This window comes from Martes martes (assembly GCF_963455335.1).
Source record: "Martes martes genome assembly, chromosome: 18".
Classification (NCBI taxonomy): Eukaryota; Metazoa; Chordata; class Mammalia; order Carnivora; family Mustelidae; genus Martes; species Martes martes.
Genome location: NC_137906.1, coordinates 32374716 through 32391287, shown reverse-complemented (window position 1 = coordinate 32391287; position 16572 = coordinate 32374716). Strand labels below are relative to the sequence as shown.

At 59.6% G+C, this 16572-nt stretch overlaps 1 protein-coding gene across 5 annotated transcripts in view; it reads left to right on the top strand.

Moving 5' to 3' along the window:
• The window catches only part of CLEC16A (C-type lectin domain containing 16A), a 202530-nt gene extending 201481 nt beyond the window's left edge, over positions 1 to 1049 (top strand). For all 5 annotated transcript variants that reach the window (XR_013968418.1, XM_080830266.1, XM_080830267.1 and 2 more), the window contains one exon: positions 199 to 1049. Coding sequence is in view for 4 of the 5 variants with exons in the window: in XM_080830266.1 (XP_080686392.1) it covers positions 199 to 557 (359 nt within the window). In the remaining variant the exon portion in view is untranslated. The remainder of the gene's footprint in view (positions 1 to 198) is intronic.
• Positions 1050 to 16572: the final 15523 nt, after the last annotated feature.

Sequence of the window (16572 nt, the reverse complement as noted above, 5' to 3'; positions counted from 1 at the left end):
TCCCCAGGCCTAGGGAAGACTGGATTTACCAGCTCCTGTGTCCCCAGAAGGAGGAAGTGGAGACAAGCTGTCCCCCCAGCACCACCGTCTCCCACCCAGATGTCCCCGGGCCTTTGTGCGGGACGGGAGCAGAGGGTACCGACAGGAGCAGAGTGTCTCGGGACTAAGTGTACCCCTGTTTTCTCTCCCCCCGCCCAGATGACCCCATAACTATGGAACAGCCTCAGCCTCATCTTCCCAGCCAGTTGGTGATCGTCAACGAAATGGAAGCAGAGGCCAGGCCCAGCAAGAGCCTGGCAAGGAGCGCAGACGCGGAGACAGTCAGCCTGTCCCCCAGCCTCATCCCCACCCAGCAGCCCACCATCTCCCTGCTCTGTGAGGACACTGCCGACACGCTGAGCGTGGAGTCGCTGACCCTTGTCCCTCCCGTCGACCCCCACAGCCTCCGCACCCTCACCGGCATCCCCGCGCCGCCCGCACCAGCCGCGGTGGGCACAGCGACAACGCCCAGCGAGGAGGCCACACCCCTGGAGCCAGCGGGCCCCGCCGAGCACTGAGTGGGCGCCAAGTGGCCTCCCTTTGTGTATGTGGCCCCGCTGGCAGGGACCCAGGATAGCCGACTCAGAGACACATCGGGAGCACCCACGGTCCCCGTGGCCCCAGGAACCACCCCTGCTATCTCCTCACCCTCCTTCGCTCCATTTGAATTCCCGTTTCACTTTACACGTCTTGGAGAGCAGGCTGGACCCGGTGGAGACACCGCAGTGAGCCCCGATGACCAGGCGGCTGCCTCGGGGCAGAGATCGGCCTCCTGGTCTCTGAGCCTGGTGACCTTGGGGTGGCAGGACCCCCGCCCCCCTCTCCATCAGCCAGCCGCTCCACAGTCTAGAAGCTCCCCGGCCGCCATGCCCAGTGTGCCCGGAACAAATGGACCAATTCACACTGGGTAGAAATTTGTAGAGAAACAAACTTCGATAAGCATCTCCTTTGGATATTTATTTCCACTTTTGGCAGCAGATAAAAAGCATTTATTTAAAAAGCATCTATTTAAAAAAAAGGAAAAAGTCCAAAAAAAGAATCCTCAGCCCTTAAGGTTTGATGTCACGTTAAAAGCATAATAGTACTGTTAAGATTTCATTTTCAGTTTCCCTCGAACTTCCCAGCGTTGTGTCCGAAGCTCTCAGTCTGGCTTTCCCCGTTCCCTTACTCCTCTCCCACTCACTAACCCTGCGAGCCTGTGGAATGATAAGTACCTTCCTGGAAAGTTTAGCTTATTTTTTAAACAAAGATAAGGGAGATACATGTATTCTCAGGTACACACAGAGCGGAGAGGGCCAAAAGTTTCTCTGTGGTAGTAGCCAAGGCGCCTTGAGTTTCCCGAAAGATCTTCCCAGGAAAGGGGCCATGGCAGCCAGCTCCCCCACTCAGGACCCATCCTTCATCTCTCTGGACTGAAACCAGTCAGGATGGCTTCCCAGCGTCACCTTCAGTTCTCACCACCTCCCTTTGTCTGGAGAGAGCCATTTGGGACCGCGCAGACTCCGGCCCGTGGCAGCGATGGAAAGAGGTCACAGAGGCCATCCTTCAGGGCAACACCCAAGGGCCAGGTCCCGCCCGCCGCAGGGACACGTCCCGTCTCGACCAGTTGTCCTGGGAGCTCAGGTGTGCCGCTGTCCCTCTTGGCTGCCGTTGCAGAGACACAAGCTGATTTTTAAAAATGAAAACTCCACTGTTGCTTCTCCCTTTGGGCCAGATGTGCCTGGGCCGATTCTCCGACGTAGCGCATGGAGCACCCGCACCGTTCCTGTCTGCTTCGCCGGGCAAGGTGACCATCGCCTCTCCTGGGTCAGCGGCCTGATCTTCCACACCTTCCTCTCCTGTGCCCGCCCAGAGTGCCAGCACACACGGGCCCGGGGACCGTCTGCCTGGTCAAGGACCGCGGCCTCATGGCCTCCGTCACCCTGCTGCAGTCACAGAGCCCGCCGAGGAGGGCCGCGGCGCCCGTGGGGACAGGGCTGTCCGTCATCAGAGGCCCTGGCGTAGGCGTGCTCCCCCGCTTCCACAGGGGAGAGCCCCAGGCCAGAGAAGGAGGCCGTGCGTGCAGAAATTCCAGGGATGAGCCGTGACCATCCACAGAGCCCCCCAGGAAGGAAAGGCAGGTGGGATGGGAGAAGGGGTCAGGCAGTCCCTGACAGGAACGGGCATGACGTCAGCCATAGGGGCCAGCAGCTGGCCACACACCCTGCCTGATCTTTGGCTTGGACAGAAGAGCAGGCTGGCGCTCTGGCTTTGTAGGGGACTCTGGGGCAACAGAAATGACAGAAGACGAGTAACTTCCCAGCCCAATGGTATTACCATAAAGAACAGGCCCGTGCAGATGGACCCAGGCCCCGCTCCAGGACCACCAGCCTGCCCTCTGAAATTCAGTGGCTCAGCGGAAGGTCCGACAGCGGGCCTGTCCCAGAGGTGGGCTTGCAGTGTTGGTCCTGCGGCTTGCCTCAGCGGGACGCTGTAGGTATGGGGTGGGGACGGGTCTTCCTTAACCAGGGCCTCCCTGTCGCCTTGTGGGTGAGGAGGAGGCTGCATCCTTGTATGTGCAGGCCTGGGGTCTGGAGGAGGCAGGCAGCCGTCTTGGGTCCGATGGAGAACCTGCCGTGCTCGGTCGTGACCATCACGGTGGGAGCGGGCACGTCTTCAGGAACACCCCGCAAACCTAACAGCAGGGCCACTCGGAGGCAGGCCGGCCCAGATAGGGTAGCGCCAGGACTCCAGGGTCAGGCAGAAAGAGCTAGAGCCGGGAATCCTTGCAGAGCAAGCGTGGGGACTGTGTCCTTCTGGGGTCACACTCGCCAAGCCCACCCGGCCTACTGTTTCCACGTCCCCGCAGAGAGAAGGGCCGGGCCCACCCTCCTCAAGTCCCTTGGGCCCATTGGGCTTACCAAGCCAGGGGCAGGGTTGGCCCCATGAACCCTCAAGCCTTAGCTTTGCAAGTTGCTATGAAGCAGCATATGTCCTTCCAGTTCCGGCACTCGCGCCAGCGAGGGCACCTCTCACTGAAGGTCCGGGATGCTGAGGCCAGGAGCTCTCGAGCAGCAGCCCCAAAGCCACAGCGGGAGTGTGGGGCAAAGACCGCCATCCCAGGGTCGGGCGGGAGAAGGGTGCGCACCCCTGCAGGCCTTCCCTGCCCCCTTTCCCTCCGCCCAGCCTGTCTGCTCCCTGCTCCCTGCTCCCTGCTCCCTGCAGAAGGCAGCTTCCCCCCCCCACCCCCCACCCCCACCCTCAGCCCCTGCATTAGCAACCCCCGCCCCCGGGAGGGAGTGAAGACACATACCTCTTCAAAGACATACACTAGATTTCTCTAAGGTCTCCAGATGCACTGTTAGAAATAAAGGCACGGCGTGAACGGAGTCTCATCTTCCTCTCTAGACGCAATAAATAAGAAATATTTAATGTAGTGATGTTGACATTGGGCATCAACTATCAGGGCTCCTTATGTTCCCTCTGAAGTGAAAACATGTAAATAATTCTTGTCCCCCAGAGGAGCAGGGGTTGGGAAACCCTCATGCTTCTGGGCCAAGGGACAGTTCCAGGGAAGTACCTGCTCTCGCCTGTGTGACTCATGCTCTGTGGGTACCGAACACGAGGGTGGAAATGAAAACTGGAACTTCCTGGTAAATTTGAACTTGGCAATAAAAGCGAAAAAGTTACCAAGAATGTGGCTGCTGCTCTGTGGCGCTGTGGTAGGAAGGCCATGGCCCGGGGATGGGAAGGTTCTCTGCGGCCTGACCCCATGGCCCGTTGCAGCTGCTGGGCCTCTCCCTGCCCGGACAGGGCCCAGGTATTCCCCAGCTCCCGAGGTGGGTGGGGCAGGGCTGGGAAAGCTCCCTGGGAAGGTTCTCCAAGCCCAGCCGGGTGCGGTGAGCTCGGTCCTGCTGTGCTTCCCTTCCACTGGGCCGGGAGCTCTCTGTCCAGGCCTCAGGTTCTGCATCTGTGGAATGGGGCTGTTCATGGGACAAGCACAGGGCCTTGCACTGGAGGGCCAGGGACAGGGAGCCCCTGCACATGTGCTGCTGGGCCGGGGTACGTGGGAAAGGCTCCCCACCGGGAACCGAGTCTGGTGAAGTCTGTCCCAGGTGCCCACAGTTCGGGAACACACGGACATGCACCTGCATGAAAATCCCTGGAAATGGGGTCACAGGTTCTCCAGCTTAAACCCGGCACTGAAACAGGCAGGACCTTCTGGGCCTTGAGGTAGAGCCCGAACCGAATCCTAAACACGAACGGGACACCCGCCTCATGCCAGGAGTTGGGGCGTTTCTGGCCAAAGGCGGAGACACTGCTGGGGGTGGGACTCAGTTCCTCGGAAGTCTGCCCACGAGGCCTGGGGCGGTGAAGTCATGGGGGTCCCTGGGTGGAGCTCGGATCCTGCTCTGCACCACGGCCTGCTGGGTGCTGCCTCACCCTTCCCCAGAGCAGCCCTGCCTCGCGGGCACGTGTGCACTCACGCATTTCGGGGACGTCAGTTCAGAAAAAGGAACTTGCTGGAAGGATCTTCCAGGAGAAGGGGGAAGATGAGCCTGGGGAGAGGGGGTGTGGCGCAGGACTGGGGACGGCGGGTGGTGGAGGCTCCCTCCAGAGGGTCTCTCTGGGCCAGCCAAGGCCCAGGCCCCCACGTTGTGGAGTCAGGCACCGGGAGTGAGGGGCGAAGGGCCGGCGCCGGCAGCATGGTACCGCCTTCCTACGGATGAGGAAACTGAGGCCCCGTGGGGCTCGGCAACGTTCCCAAGGGCCCCGGAGTGCAAGTCCAGGCCCGTGTGCTTTGCGCTGTCCACACCGCCTGAGACCCGAGCTGCTGGGCAAGTGTCCTCGGGCGGTTTACAGGAAGGAGGAGGTGGAACGGTAGTTCTCAGGTGAACGGGTGTTGGAACTCTCTGGAATGCTTGTCCACGATCGCAGCCGGGCACTCCCCAGAGCTAGTCCCCGAGTCTCCGAGATGTCTGGCTGAAGGCCCTCTGCGCCGTGCATGAGGCCAGAGGGGGTACCATTTCCTCTTCTGCCTCCCGGCTCTCAGGGAGATGCCGTCTTCTCTTCAGGGGGCAGAATCCGGAGCCAAACTCTGGCACTCAGCAGCCTTGCGGCCATGGCCATGGCCAGGTCACCTCCCTGTCCTTGGGTCTCCTCATCTACAAACTCAGGACAGGACTGAGTCTCGTGGGTCATGAGGCCAGAGGGAGTCATGCAGGCAAAGGGCTCAGCTCAGGGCTGGAGGCCTGGGGAGCTCTGGGCATGACTCCCTCCGTGGCAGCTTCCCCCGCCCCCTCCTCAGCCCAGACTCAAACCCGGGAAAGGCCTTGGGCTTGTTTGATGGCCTGTGACTCCTCTCTTTGCTCTCCCAGTCCCTGGTTCCCGTCTGTAAGGCAGGCTGGGAAGCACCCGCACCAGGTTCAAGGGCTTCACCAGGTTGTGTGTGCCCTTGGGCAAGAAGGGGCCACCTAGTGCCTGGTAGGAGTCAGGGGGGACGTGGGGGGTGGGGGGATCGTCGCTGGTGCAGGTGCCTGGCCAGCCTGTCCCCGCGTCTTGTGACGGCACCTGGAACGTGGAGGAGCAGGTTGAGGGTGGCAGGCAGCATCCTGCCAGCGAATGACCTTGGGTCCTGCATTCAGGGAAACGACTTCCTGCTGGAAACCCCCTTCCCTTCCTATCCTGACACCTCGCGGCACTTCCAAGTGGTGGGGGAAAAAAACCCTCCCCATCTGATGCGCCTCTCTCCAAAGAGAGATCTGAATCACCCAGACGGGAACACATGGGGCTTCCCAGGAGGTGCCCCCCCGCCCTCCAGGCACCTCACCCACCCCAGAACCCGAGCGCCATGGCCCTCAGCCCCCGCTGCTGCCGGGCCCCATGGCACCTGGCTCGACCCGCTTTCCCTCCAGAAGGCGCCTGCCTCAACACACCTGAGTTGTCATTTCCTCGACTCTCGACTGACCTTAAAAATTCAATGTGCTCCAGGAGGGAGAGACTTTACCACTGGAAACCAAAACACAAAACCAGCCCCGCTGACTGTATTTGTTCCCCGGGGCCGCCATAACAGATGACCACAGACCGCGTGGCTCAAGTAACAGGAACGTGTCCGCACTGTTCTGGAGACCGGGGGTCTGAGGTCAAGGGGTCGGGTGGGCTAGTTCCTTCTGGGGGCTCAGAGGGAGCGTCCGTTCCCCGCCATCCGCTCCAGCTTCTGGTGGTGTTGGCAGTCCCAGCAGTCCTGGTGTGTGCCCGCCTCACTCCGGTCTCTGTCCGGACCTTCTCACGGTCCTTCCTCTGTCCCCCAATGATGTCAGGTCTCCCTTCTCTTAGAAGGACACAGTTGTTGGATTTGGGACCCCGTTTGATCCAGGATGGTCTCGCCTGGAGATCCTTCATTCCATCTCCAAAGACCTTATTTCCAAATAAGGTCACAAATTCCCGGGTGCTGGGGGTGGGGACGGGGACACATCTTTTGGGGGCAGGCGAGAATCACCATTCAACCCACAATTTGCCGGAAATTAAAGATCCCGTACAAGTACGTACAATACAAGTAAATCCGTGCGGTTGAACTTGAACCACCTCCCATGATTTGCCCAGGGCTCTGGGCCCAAGGCCTGCCCTGTCTCTGTAATCCAGAGACACGCTAGAGTTAGAGACCTGCGAGCACCCAACCAAGGCTTTCTCTCGACAGGACTAATCAAAGAGAAGCAGCAGCTCACTCTGGTTTTTGAAGTCTGTGTTCCTGTACCTGTTAAAATCTCCGGACCCCCAGATGGGGGGTGCTGCTGTAACACACGCACATCATAGGTCAGAAGCCCTCATAGGGCACAAGCCCTGCGTTAGTTTTTTTGCCTTTATTGTTTTGTTTTGTTTTTTTCATCTTCCTTCTCCAGTAGACTCACCTAAAGGCAAGGTTTGTGTCTTCTTTGACCCAGTCTCCCCAAGGCTGGGCACAGGACCTGGCATTCTGTGGGCTGTCTCTGAATGTGGGATGGATGGATGGATGGATGGATGGGAGGAAGGAAGGGAGGGAGGGAGGGGCCATTCCTAGACAAAGTCCCACATTCCCACAGCCCGAGTTCCACTCATGCGTCTATGCCCGTCACCCCGGCCTCGAGGCTCCTTCTTTTTCCTCTTCTGTCTGGTATCTTCCAGGCCTTCCCAAGGCCAGCCGGAGACCTTGGACAGAATCTAGCCGGTCCCATTGACGAGGAGGACAGGAGCAGTTGAGGGCTCCACTCTGCCACCATTCGAAATTGTGTCCCCCAACCCTCGCCAGGTGTCTGAGCTGCGGCAGCTGCTGCCTCCAACAAAGCCTCACACAGGACCGGGTGGCTTCAGAGCCAGCAGACCAGGTTCAAGTCCCCGCACTGTTACTCCTCAGCCACTCGTCCTGGAGCGCACGGGTAAACCGGGACCAGCCCTGGCTGGGACTTCGGTGGTATCGTGGGGACAAGGAAGCCAAGCCCTTGACGCCCGGCCTAACCTAGGGTCACCTCGCTGGTGGTCCTCACCAGCAGCCCGGCTAGAAGCAAGGAGGAGCTTTGGGAAGTACCCGCTGCCCAGGCCCCTCTCAGGCCTCAAGCCAGTACCTCTGGGGTGGGGCTGAGCCGTGGAATCTTTTTATGACCCTCAGGTGACCGAAGGGCAGTCAGGATGAGAATAAGCCTTGGCCACGCTCTGTGCCTCCCTGCAGCCACATCTGGAAGCCCTTTCCTGGGACAGGCCCTGTGCACCCACCTTTCTTCCGAGCCACCCTCCCCCACCTCGGCGCCTGCAGCAGCTACGCCTCTGGTCACCCGACGCAGCAGGCTCGTCACCTGCCAGAGCCCATTCCAGAGATAGCCCCCTGCTTTCCTCCACCAGGGTCCACTGGCTTCCTTCCTGGCACTTGGCACACCTCGAATTACTTTCCTTTGATACATTCCAAATCCCGTTGTTTTCAGCTTGAAGAACGCTGAGAGCAGAGCCAGAGACAAGGCCATGGGCGCCAGCTGGGTTTCCAGGTGGTGACCCGGCACGCAGCAGCGGGAGCAGAGAGAGCGCCCTGACGCCCAGGCCCCACTGCAGACCCCCCCGCAGAACCTCCCAGAACCACCTCGCGACTGCATCCGAGAGCACAGAGGTCAGGAGGCCAGCCACAGACTCTCCCTGTGGTTGATTTGTGCCCTGGTGAGAAGGGCCTGGCTTCAGGCAGGGCGGCTGGGGGCCCATCGAGCTCCCCACCCCTGGTCAGCCAGCCCTCGTTGGGACTGGGACGGAAGATGGGAGACCCTGCAGGCCCTTGAGGGGCGGGGGGCCTGGCCTTGGAGGTGGCTGGGGGTGGGGGGGGTGCTGCAGGGCCTCAGCCCGTGTACAGCACCAGCAGCTGCCGTGCCGCCCAAGCAGGCTTTATAGAGAAATTGAGCCAACATCTTCAAAGGGGAGATCACCTCTGAGTAGCTGGATCGATGGCTTCTCTCTAAAAATCAAATCGAGGACCATGGGCCCACATTCCTTGTGGGGACCGTCACTCAGAAATGCGTGTGGACTAGCCACTGGACAGGTGTGGGCCCCCGGGGACACGGATACAAGCTGGACACAGTCGCTGACCTCACAGGGACCAGGCTCTCCCAGCAGACGGACACACGGACAGGCAGGCAGGCAGGCCGTTCCTTTCCAGCCCTCCCACCCGCACAAAAGGTACAGGAAACAACTTCTCGGGCCTCCGTCTCCTCATCTGGAGAATGGGTCCGATGAGGGTAGCTCCGCCCTCAAGGGTCCCCGGGTTGGTCTCCGGGGTTCCCTGTCCACACGTACTCCTCCCACGAGGGTAGAAACCACCTGGCTAGTTCATTCCATACACTACTCATGTGCTGAGGCCCCACTCTGCAAGGGTGGCTTCTGGGCCAGGCTGGGCTCAGCACGGACAGGTGATGGTGAGAAAGACGGACAGAAAGTCAGGTGCACGCCCTGACGGGAGCCTGTGCCCAGAGCGTGGCCCTGTGTGGCCACCCGAGGCCCCCAAGCCTGCCCCCAAGCCTGGCCGCTGGGAGCAGTAGCGAGCGCAGGAGGGTCCAAAGCCAAGAAGTGACAGATGGGACTCTTTGCAAGAGATCCAGGGGTCCACTGCAGCACGGAGGGGTCACAAGAGAAGTAGGTGACCCGGGACGTATTTAGGAGGTAAAACCGACAGTTTCATTGGGCGGAGCCGCCCACTACCTTCTCCCTCCTCCATTCCTAACTTCTTTGATATGTTCAACTTTTGTCTTTTTTCTCTTGTACGAATTGCCAAAGGATTGCATAGTTTTGGTGACCATCCGGCAAAGTACCCCCAAATAGTATTTTCCATTGTCCCACACTAAGGGTCAACTCTTGGCGGGGAACCCTCTGCTGGCAGATTCCTTTCCAGTCTTTTCTCTATGCCTTTGAGCCGTTGAAATAATACAGTGGGTGTCGCTTCATGTCCTGCTTTTGATATTCAGTCCCCCCCCACCACCACCACACCGGTCTCAGCATCTCCCCATGTTCCCGGAAGCTCCGTTTCCAAAAAGAGTTTCAAAGGTCCGCTGCCGGGATGTGTCCCTCGGGGTTGGCTGTCGCCCATGGGTGGACATGGAAGTTGTTTGTACTTTTATTATTTTGACTCACCCTGCCCGAACAGCTTGATACATAAACCTTTGTCCACATTGTATATTATCAATCCCTGGGAGAGGTTCTGAGCCTGGGGATTACCCATCTGGTAGAGATAGAAATCACTTTAAGGCTCTGGCTACAAATTAACAGTTGGCTTTCCGGAAAGGCCAGAACATTGGCGCCCTCACGAACAACCTGCCATCTCCCCCTCCCCACCCCCCCCACCCCCGCCCCAGCATCCCCAGCGCGGAGCGCTGTCAGTTCTAAATTCCTTCCCATTTGCCAACAGGGCTCAGAACTCACTCCTCTGGGGGGACCTTCTTCACACTTCCCTCTCCACCCTCTGCATTCCTGTGGCCGCTCGCTCCCCTCTCTCTACCTGCTCCTAGTCTGTCCCAGCTTCCCAGCTGTGGTTGACTTTGGTCTTACCGTTTGCGGCGGGGCTGAGGGAGGGGTAAGACCTCCTCCGAGGCACATGAGCCCCCGCCTCCCCAGACATTCAGCTTCCCAGCCCCCATGAGCCAGCCCATTTTGAGCATCTCTAAGGTGCTGAGAAGCTCCACCCAGCAACCTGTAAGGTCAGCGTGATGCTCTTTTACAGAGAAGCAACTGAGACCCAGCCCAGAGAGGCGGAGTGACTTACTCAAGGTCACACAGCTGCTGAGTGGCATCGCAGGGGCTAGAATCGCAACAACTCCCGATTCCTGGGCACCGCACACATGCCGACCCCAGCTAAGCGATGTACACGCCTGATCTCAGTTTATTCTCCCCAAACACGACCACACACTGGTGCTAGCATTATCCCCCTTTTCCAGATGAGGAACCCAAGGCCCATAGTCACCTAGCTCAGAAGTGGAGGAGCCTAGGGTCTCTGTGAGGCTCCCAGCCATACCCTTTGCCTCTTAGAGAACAAGGCCAGGAGTCCCCACGCCACTCCTCCCACGGGCCTGAGCAGGGCCTTGGCCAGCTCCAGCTGCCTTGGCAGAGGGAACACCCCCCCCCCCACCTGCCCAGAGAATTCACAGGAACTTGCCTAGAGCATGCCCTATCTCACTGTTTTCTCTTGAACCCGCTTATCTCCCTCGCATTATCAACTCTGGGCTTCTTGCCAATCTGCTGGGTTGGAACAGTCCTTTAGGGGTAGCTCCTGCCAAAATACCCTGGGAACTGTCCCCTGCCCTTGGTGGCATCTGTCACTGAGAAAAGGTGACTGCAGAGCCCCCTTCACTGCCCTCCAGCCGCTCCCTGGGAGGCCCCAGTGGGCGGGGAGGCAAGTTTCACTTTCCCCGTCGCTGGAGCATTGGTTCAGCAAACATTGATTGGATATTTACTATGCACCAGGCACTGTGCTAGGCACTGGGGAGGCAGCCAGGAACAAGTCAGACAAAACTCCACACTGTCTACAGCTGAGCTCCCGGCAGGGGAAGGCAGACATTGAAGAAAATAAGCACGGTGAAGAAAATCCCACAGTGACTAGCAAGTGCAGGTGCAAGCGCAGGTGCACGAGAAAGCACACAGAGAGCCGAGGAAGGAGGTTCGGGCCAGCCGGGGAGGAGAAGAAGGGGCAGCAGCTCTAAACAGAGATCAGGGAAGGTTGCGTTGAAGAAGGAGAAAGATTGAAGGAGGTCGGTAAGGGAAGTCTGGGCAGTAAGAGTATCGCAGGCAGAGGGAAAGGCCAGTGCAAAGGCCCTGGGGCACGTTAGAGGGACTGTGGGGGCTCTGGAGCCACTCAGACCTCTGCCTCCCATGCTTCCAAGCCGTGCGGGGAAATTGGTGAGAGACACGGGAGGACGCGTACCCTGAAGGCTGGGCCCAGGGGGACATGTGCTGGCTTCTTCGTCCTCATTCTGTTCGCCTTCTCCTTCGTCATCGGTGTCTTGGTCACTAGCCTGTACCGAGCACCACCTCTGAATTGGGTGTTGTGCTACGTGCACGGTCCTGGTCCGTCTCTTGTCACCTCTCAGCCCTATGTGGTGGGCGCCGATCTCCCATTTTCCAGATAAAGAAACCGAGGCACGGAGAGATTAGGAGACTTGCCCAAGGTCACTGATCTGGGAGACGAGACTAGGACTGATCCCCGATAGGCCTACCCCAATACCTGCACCTTGCCCCCAGCCCAGCGGGAAGCTCTGCACCCAGGCCCTGCCCTCTGGGGAGTGGGCACCCCCCCCATGGGCATCTGCTCCCAGGGCCCGCAGGGGTGGATGGTCACACTAACTTCCCTTCCACCTGTCCCAGCGTGCTTGTCCTCAGTGCAGGGGGCTCAGCCGTGTTTCCCAGAGGAGGCAGCCCTCTTCCCACACTGCATCCATGGACCACCAAGGTGGGGCGGGTGGCGGTCGGGGAGCTTGGGGCTTCCTCCAGCCCAGCCCCCAGCTCCTGTAGGGGCTCCTACACCCCTGCTGGGGCTTCCCACGCAGGAGAGATGCCTTGGGGGTCTCACGTGACCTCAGAGAGCACAGGGGATAGAGCCACCCCTCCTGCACTCCCTTTTGGTCCATCACATAAAGGAAAATGAAAGTCTCCGCAGAGTGCTTCTCCATTTTTAACAGCCTTTTATCTTTTTTTTTTTTTTAAAGATTTTATTTATTTATTTGTCAGAGAGAGAGAGAGAGAGCACACAAGCAGGGGGAGCAGCAGGTAGAGGGAGAAGCAGACTCCCCACTGAGCAGAGAGCCTGACACGGGGCTCAATCCCAGGACCCCGGGATCATGACCTGAGCCGAAGGCAGACACTTAACTGACTGAGCCACCCAGGCACCCCTTTAACAGCCTTTTAAACATGTGCTGCTCCCCCCTTTTTGAAAAACATGGAAGCACCCCCACCTCACCTTCAACAGGCCACCTCCGAAGGCAGAAGTGACAATTTTCTTTGATTTTCGCTGTACTTCTTCACTCTTCCCCACCACGCGTGTCCAGCCAAACTAGTGTTCCGCTGGGGGCTGGTATCCCGAAATGTCCCTTTCCACGAAAATCCCTTTTTCAAAGTGTGGGGTTTAAAATAAATGTGTTCACCACAACAGGATACCCCTTCACCCCTGCCGGCTCGGCTGCCGTCACGAAGACCAGAGACAGGTGCCGGCAAGGACACGGGGACCACGGGGCACCGTGCTGGGAATCCAAGCCCGTGCGGGCACCGCGGAGAAGAATACGGTGCTTCCTCAAAACACGATAAAGAAAACCACCCACGGGCTCCAGCAACCCCACTTCCAGGTGTTTATCCAAAGAGAGGGACGTCGCTGTGTCCAAGCGGTGTCTGCCTCCCTGCCATCAGGCGGCATCATTCACAAGACACGGGAGCAGCCGGAGGGACCCCGGGGGGTCAACGGGTAAAGAAAATGTGGTATGTACAGCCAGCCATAAAGAAAGAACCCAGTCCCGCCATTCGTGACAGTGCAGGTGCACGGCGAGAGTCTTGAGCTCCCTGAGACAGGCATCAGGAGCCCGACGAACACTGTCGATCTCACTTCTCTGAGGAACCTTGAAACGAAAAGAGACTCTGTAGACATGGGGATCCTGTTTGTGGTTGCCGGGTGAGAAAAGCGAGACCACCCCGGCTCAGCGCAGGACTGGGGGATGGCTGTGGGGCCCCCAGCTGAAAGCAGAGGAGCCCGGCAACCTGCTACTTGGTGGAACATTCTAGAAGCAGCCATGGCCAAGAGACCCACGAGAGCTTGAGGAAGCTTCCCTGGGCAGCTCCGCGGGTCAGTTTGGAGGCGACAGGTGACACCTGCTCACATTCCACGAGCCACAGCAAGGCCCAGGAACACAGTGACCCGCACCGAGGAGGAGAAGAGAACCGGGCATCTCGGTGAGAGGTTGGGGGCTATTGATTTCCCTCACACCCCAGGGGACCCCCAGGCCTGAGCAGCCTAATGCCAAGATGGACAGATCCCAGTCCTGGACTCCCGGGGCTGGGTGGGGACCCAGGGACTGTCAAGAGATGCAGAAGATACTCTCCCTCCCCCTGTCCCTGGGGACACGGATCGCGCTAGGAGGAACCACAAGACGAGAGTCCTTGGAAGAGTTACCCCAAAAGGGACTGCATTTGCACCAGAAGAGGCTGACAAGTGACGAGAGAAGGGTCTCTGCCATCAGCAGGGGTGAGTAGGAAACTGCCCGCTGTTGGCACGTCGGTGGTGGGGGCGGGGGGGGGGGGTTGCTGGTTCGCTCCAGCAGCCACACCACTGCTGGCCCTGCTCCGTTTGCACGCAATGGCTCCTTTTCTCCTCCCGAGCCTATGAGGAGACCCCGCTATTCCCCCAGGTCACTGAGGAGGAAGCTGAGGCCCAGAGAGGCTGGCGTAAGGACACCCACAGGGCCTCTCTCTGGCCACACCCCCGCCCCGCAGGCGAGCTGTGATCCGCCCCATTGCACGGATGGGCGAGCCACAGGCCAGAGAGTGTCGGTGACCAGCCTGAGGGCCCCTGAGCGGCTCAGGATGGGGAAGGGGCCGGGACCCAGTCCTTCTGACTTCAGAGGCCGGGATCTCACCCCCCGGCCGCACGTCCTCGCTGGCAAAGCCGGGAGGCTCTGCGCTGCCGCCCGCATAGCCCCAGTCCAGGGAATGGCCCAGCCCCGGAGGGGGGGTGCGGTGGCTGTGATGGGCAGAACCTCACCCACTTCTTTGAAGGAAACCTCCAGGCAGCCTGTTCCTCGAAGGAAGGACCACACCCGGTGTTTACCCGCTGGGCACACTTGCCAGGGGATCCCGGCAGATCCTGCCACGTGTCCACTTCTGGGGAGGGAGGGAGTGGTCAGGGTTCCTGTGGGTCCTGGGCCTCTCCCTGGCACCCAGGAGGTGGGTGGAGTAGGAGGCGTGGACCCCAGGGCCCTGTTTCCCCTTCCCCGTCACACCAGGCAGGGCTCCTTCTGCCCTTCTGTGCCTCAGTGTTCCCATCTGGTTCGTGGGCACAGTCATACTTCCTTCCTGGAATTGTGCAAATCGAGTGATGTCCAGTGTGGGGCTGGCAGGGCTGTTGCAAGGAGCCTGGGCTTTATCCTTGGGGGCTCTGGGAAGCCCTGTGGGGAGGGTAGTTAGGGGGATAAGCTCAAAAGAAAGAAAAGGAAATCCCAGAACCCAGCAAGAAAGAAGGAATTCAAGGTAAACGAGACACGAGGGAAGGTGGGCTCTCTTTCTGCCCATCTGACGCCCAGGGATGTGGCCATGGAACAGAAATGTGCAGAGGAGGGCGGAAAAGGGACCGGGATGAAAGCAGGACCCCAAAGAGCTCCCCCTCCATGAAAGAGGGCTTCACTTTGCTCCCTGGGGCTGGGAACGCGGCCATGCGCAAGGGAGGGAAAGGAGTCTCCCATGAGAAACTGAAAGTCCATGACAGGAAGGGCAGGGGTAGGGCGGGGGGGCTGGGGTCTGGATCGGCTCCACTCCACTCCGCTGCCATCTCAAGCCAAGGCAGCAACGGTAGGAAGACCCGCCTCCCGCTTGCGATGCCCTCGGAGCAGCAGCCAAAGTGAACTGGGCAGGACCCCGTGGGGAAACTCCCCATCCCGAGACCAGCACACGCCCCAAATGTCCCCGCAGAAGGGGAGCTCATGGACACTCTTTGAAATCACCGGAGAAATCCTACCTTGCAGGACCCCCCACCCCTCCGCCTTCCTGAGGTCTCTATCAGAGCATCCGGCCCTCTGCCATCCACCGCGGGCTGTCGGTCTGACCACCCCCTTCCTTGTCTACCCCCCCAACCCTGGGAAACCCACCCTTCTCCCAAATGCCTTGTGGGAGTGTGGGGTTTGTGCGGAGGCATTGACAGAGGGGCTGAGTTTTTCCTCCCGGGTCCAGGGGATGAGGAGACGGTGGGACTTCCAGTCTCGGAAATTCTCCAAGAGCTGGAGGGAAGGTGCTGTCCTTCCTGGGGGTTTGAGGGTGGTGAGCGCAGGTCCAGGGGTCTTACATAGCCTCGAGGGACGACTGGCCTTCATGAGGCCAATCTCCAAGAGCTGAGTATGAAGAAGCCTATGATGGGACCAGGGGCACGGTGGCCAACCAGGTCCCTGCCCTCAGGTGTCACAGTCTGGGGCAAAGCTGATCCAGACATGCCTTACCTTTCCAGAAGAGGGGAGGTCATGGCCCAAGAAGAACGGCAGGCAACAACAGCCCTCCTCCCGGGCCCTGGGAGGACTACAGGCAGCCGCCGGGAGCATGGCCCACAGAAGGGTTACTGGGCTCATTACTAATGAATGAATGGCCAGCCCAGCGGATGACTCGCCTGAGTGAGCCACCGTGATCGATCTAATTCAGTGAATGGACGGATGAGAAAAATGAATCCATGAATGAGAGGCGCAGTCCCAGCCTCCCCAGCCCCTGCAGAGAAGGGGCTTGGCCCCCCGGGGAGGGGAGGAGAGGCCAGCCCTGAGTCAGAAGGAGGTCAGAGGCCAGGCGATGACTCGCCAGGGCGCATGGCACACGCCGTGACTCCACGCTTAATCACTCCTGCCACGGATAACACACCAAGGGCCTGAGCAGGGTTCCCCTGAGTCACTGGCCATGAAGGCGGCCTCGCGGGCCCCTCCTACCCCTTCTGGGCCTGGCAGACAATGAATCAGGGCTTTTCGGGGGAACTGTGTATCAACGATTCAGCAAGAAGTGTCCAGCCCTGGGTGGGAGCCCTTGGGCCCCAGGGCCCATGGCTGCTGGGGAGTTCGGAGATCCCGGGCAGGCAGGGCAGGGGAGGTCCTCCTGCCCCCCCAACTCTGGCTGAGCTTCTGGGGGGCTGAGACCCCACCTCGCAGCCAGCCCTACCCACTGCAGTGAATAATAGCAGTGACCGTGAACATTTGTGGAGTCGGGCCCCACGCCAAGGGCACTGGTCCTCTCCTCCTCTAGTTCTCTTGCACCTACCAGGAGGCGGGTGGAGGATAGCCTCCCGCCCACGACCTTGTCCACTGTCCGTCTGGTTCCCACCTGCACAACTGA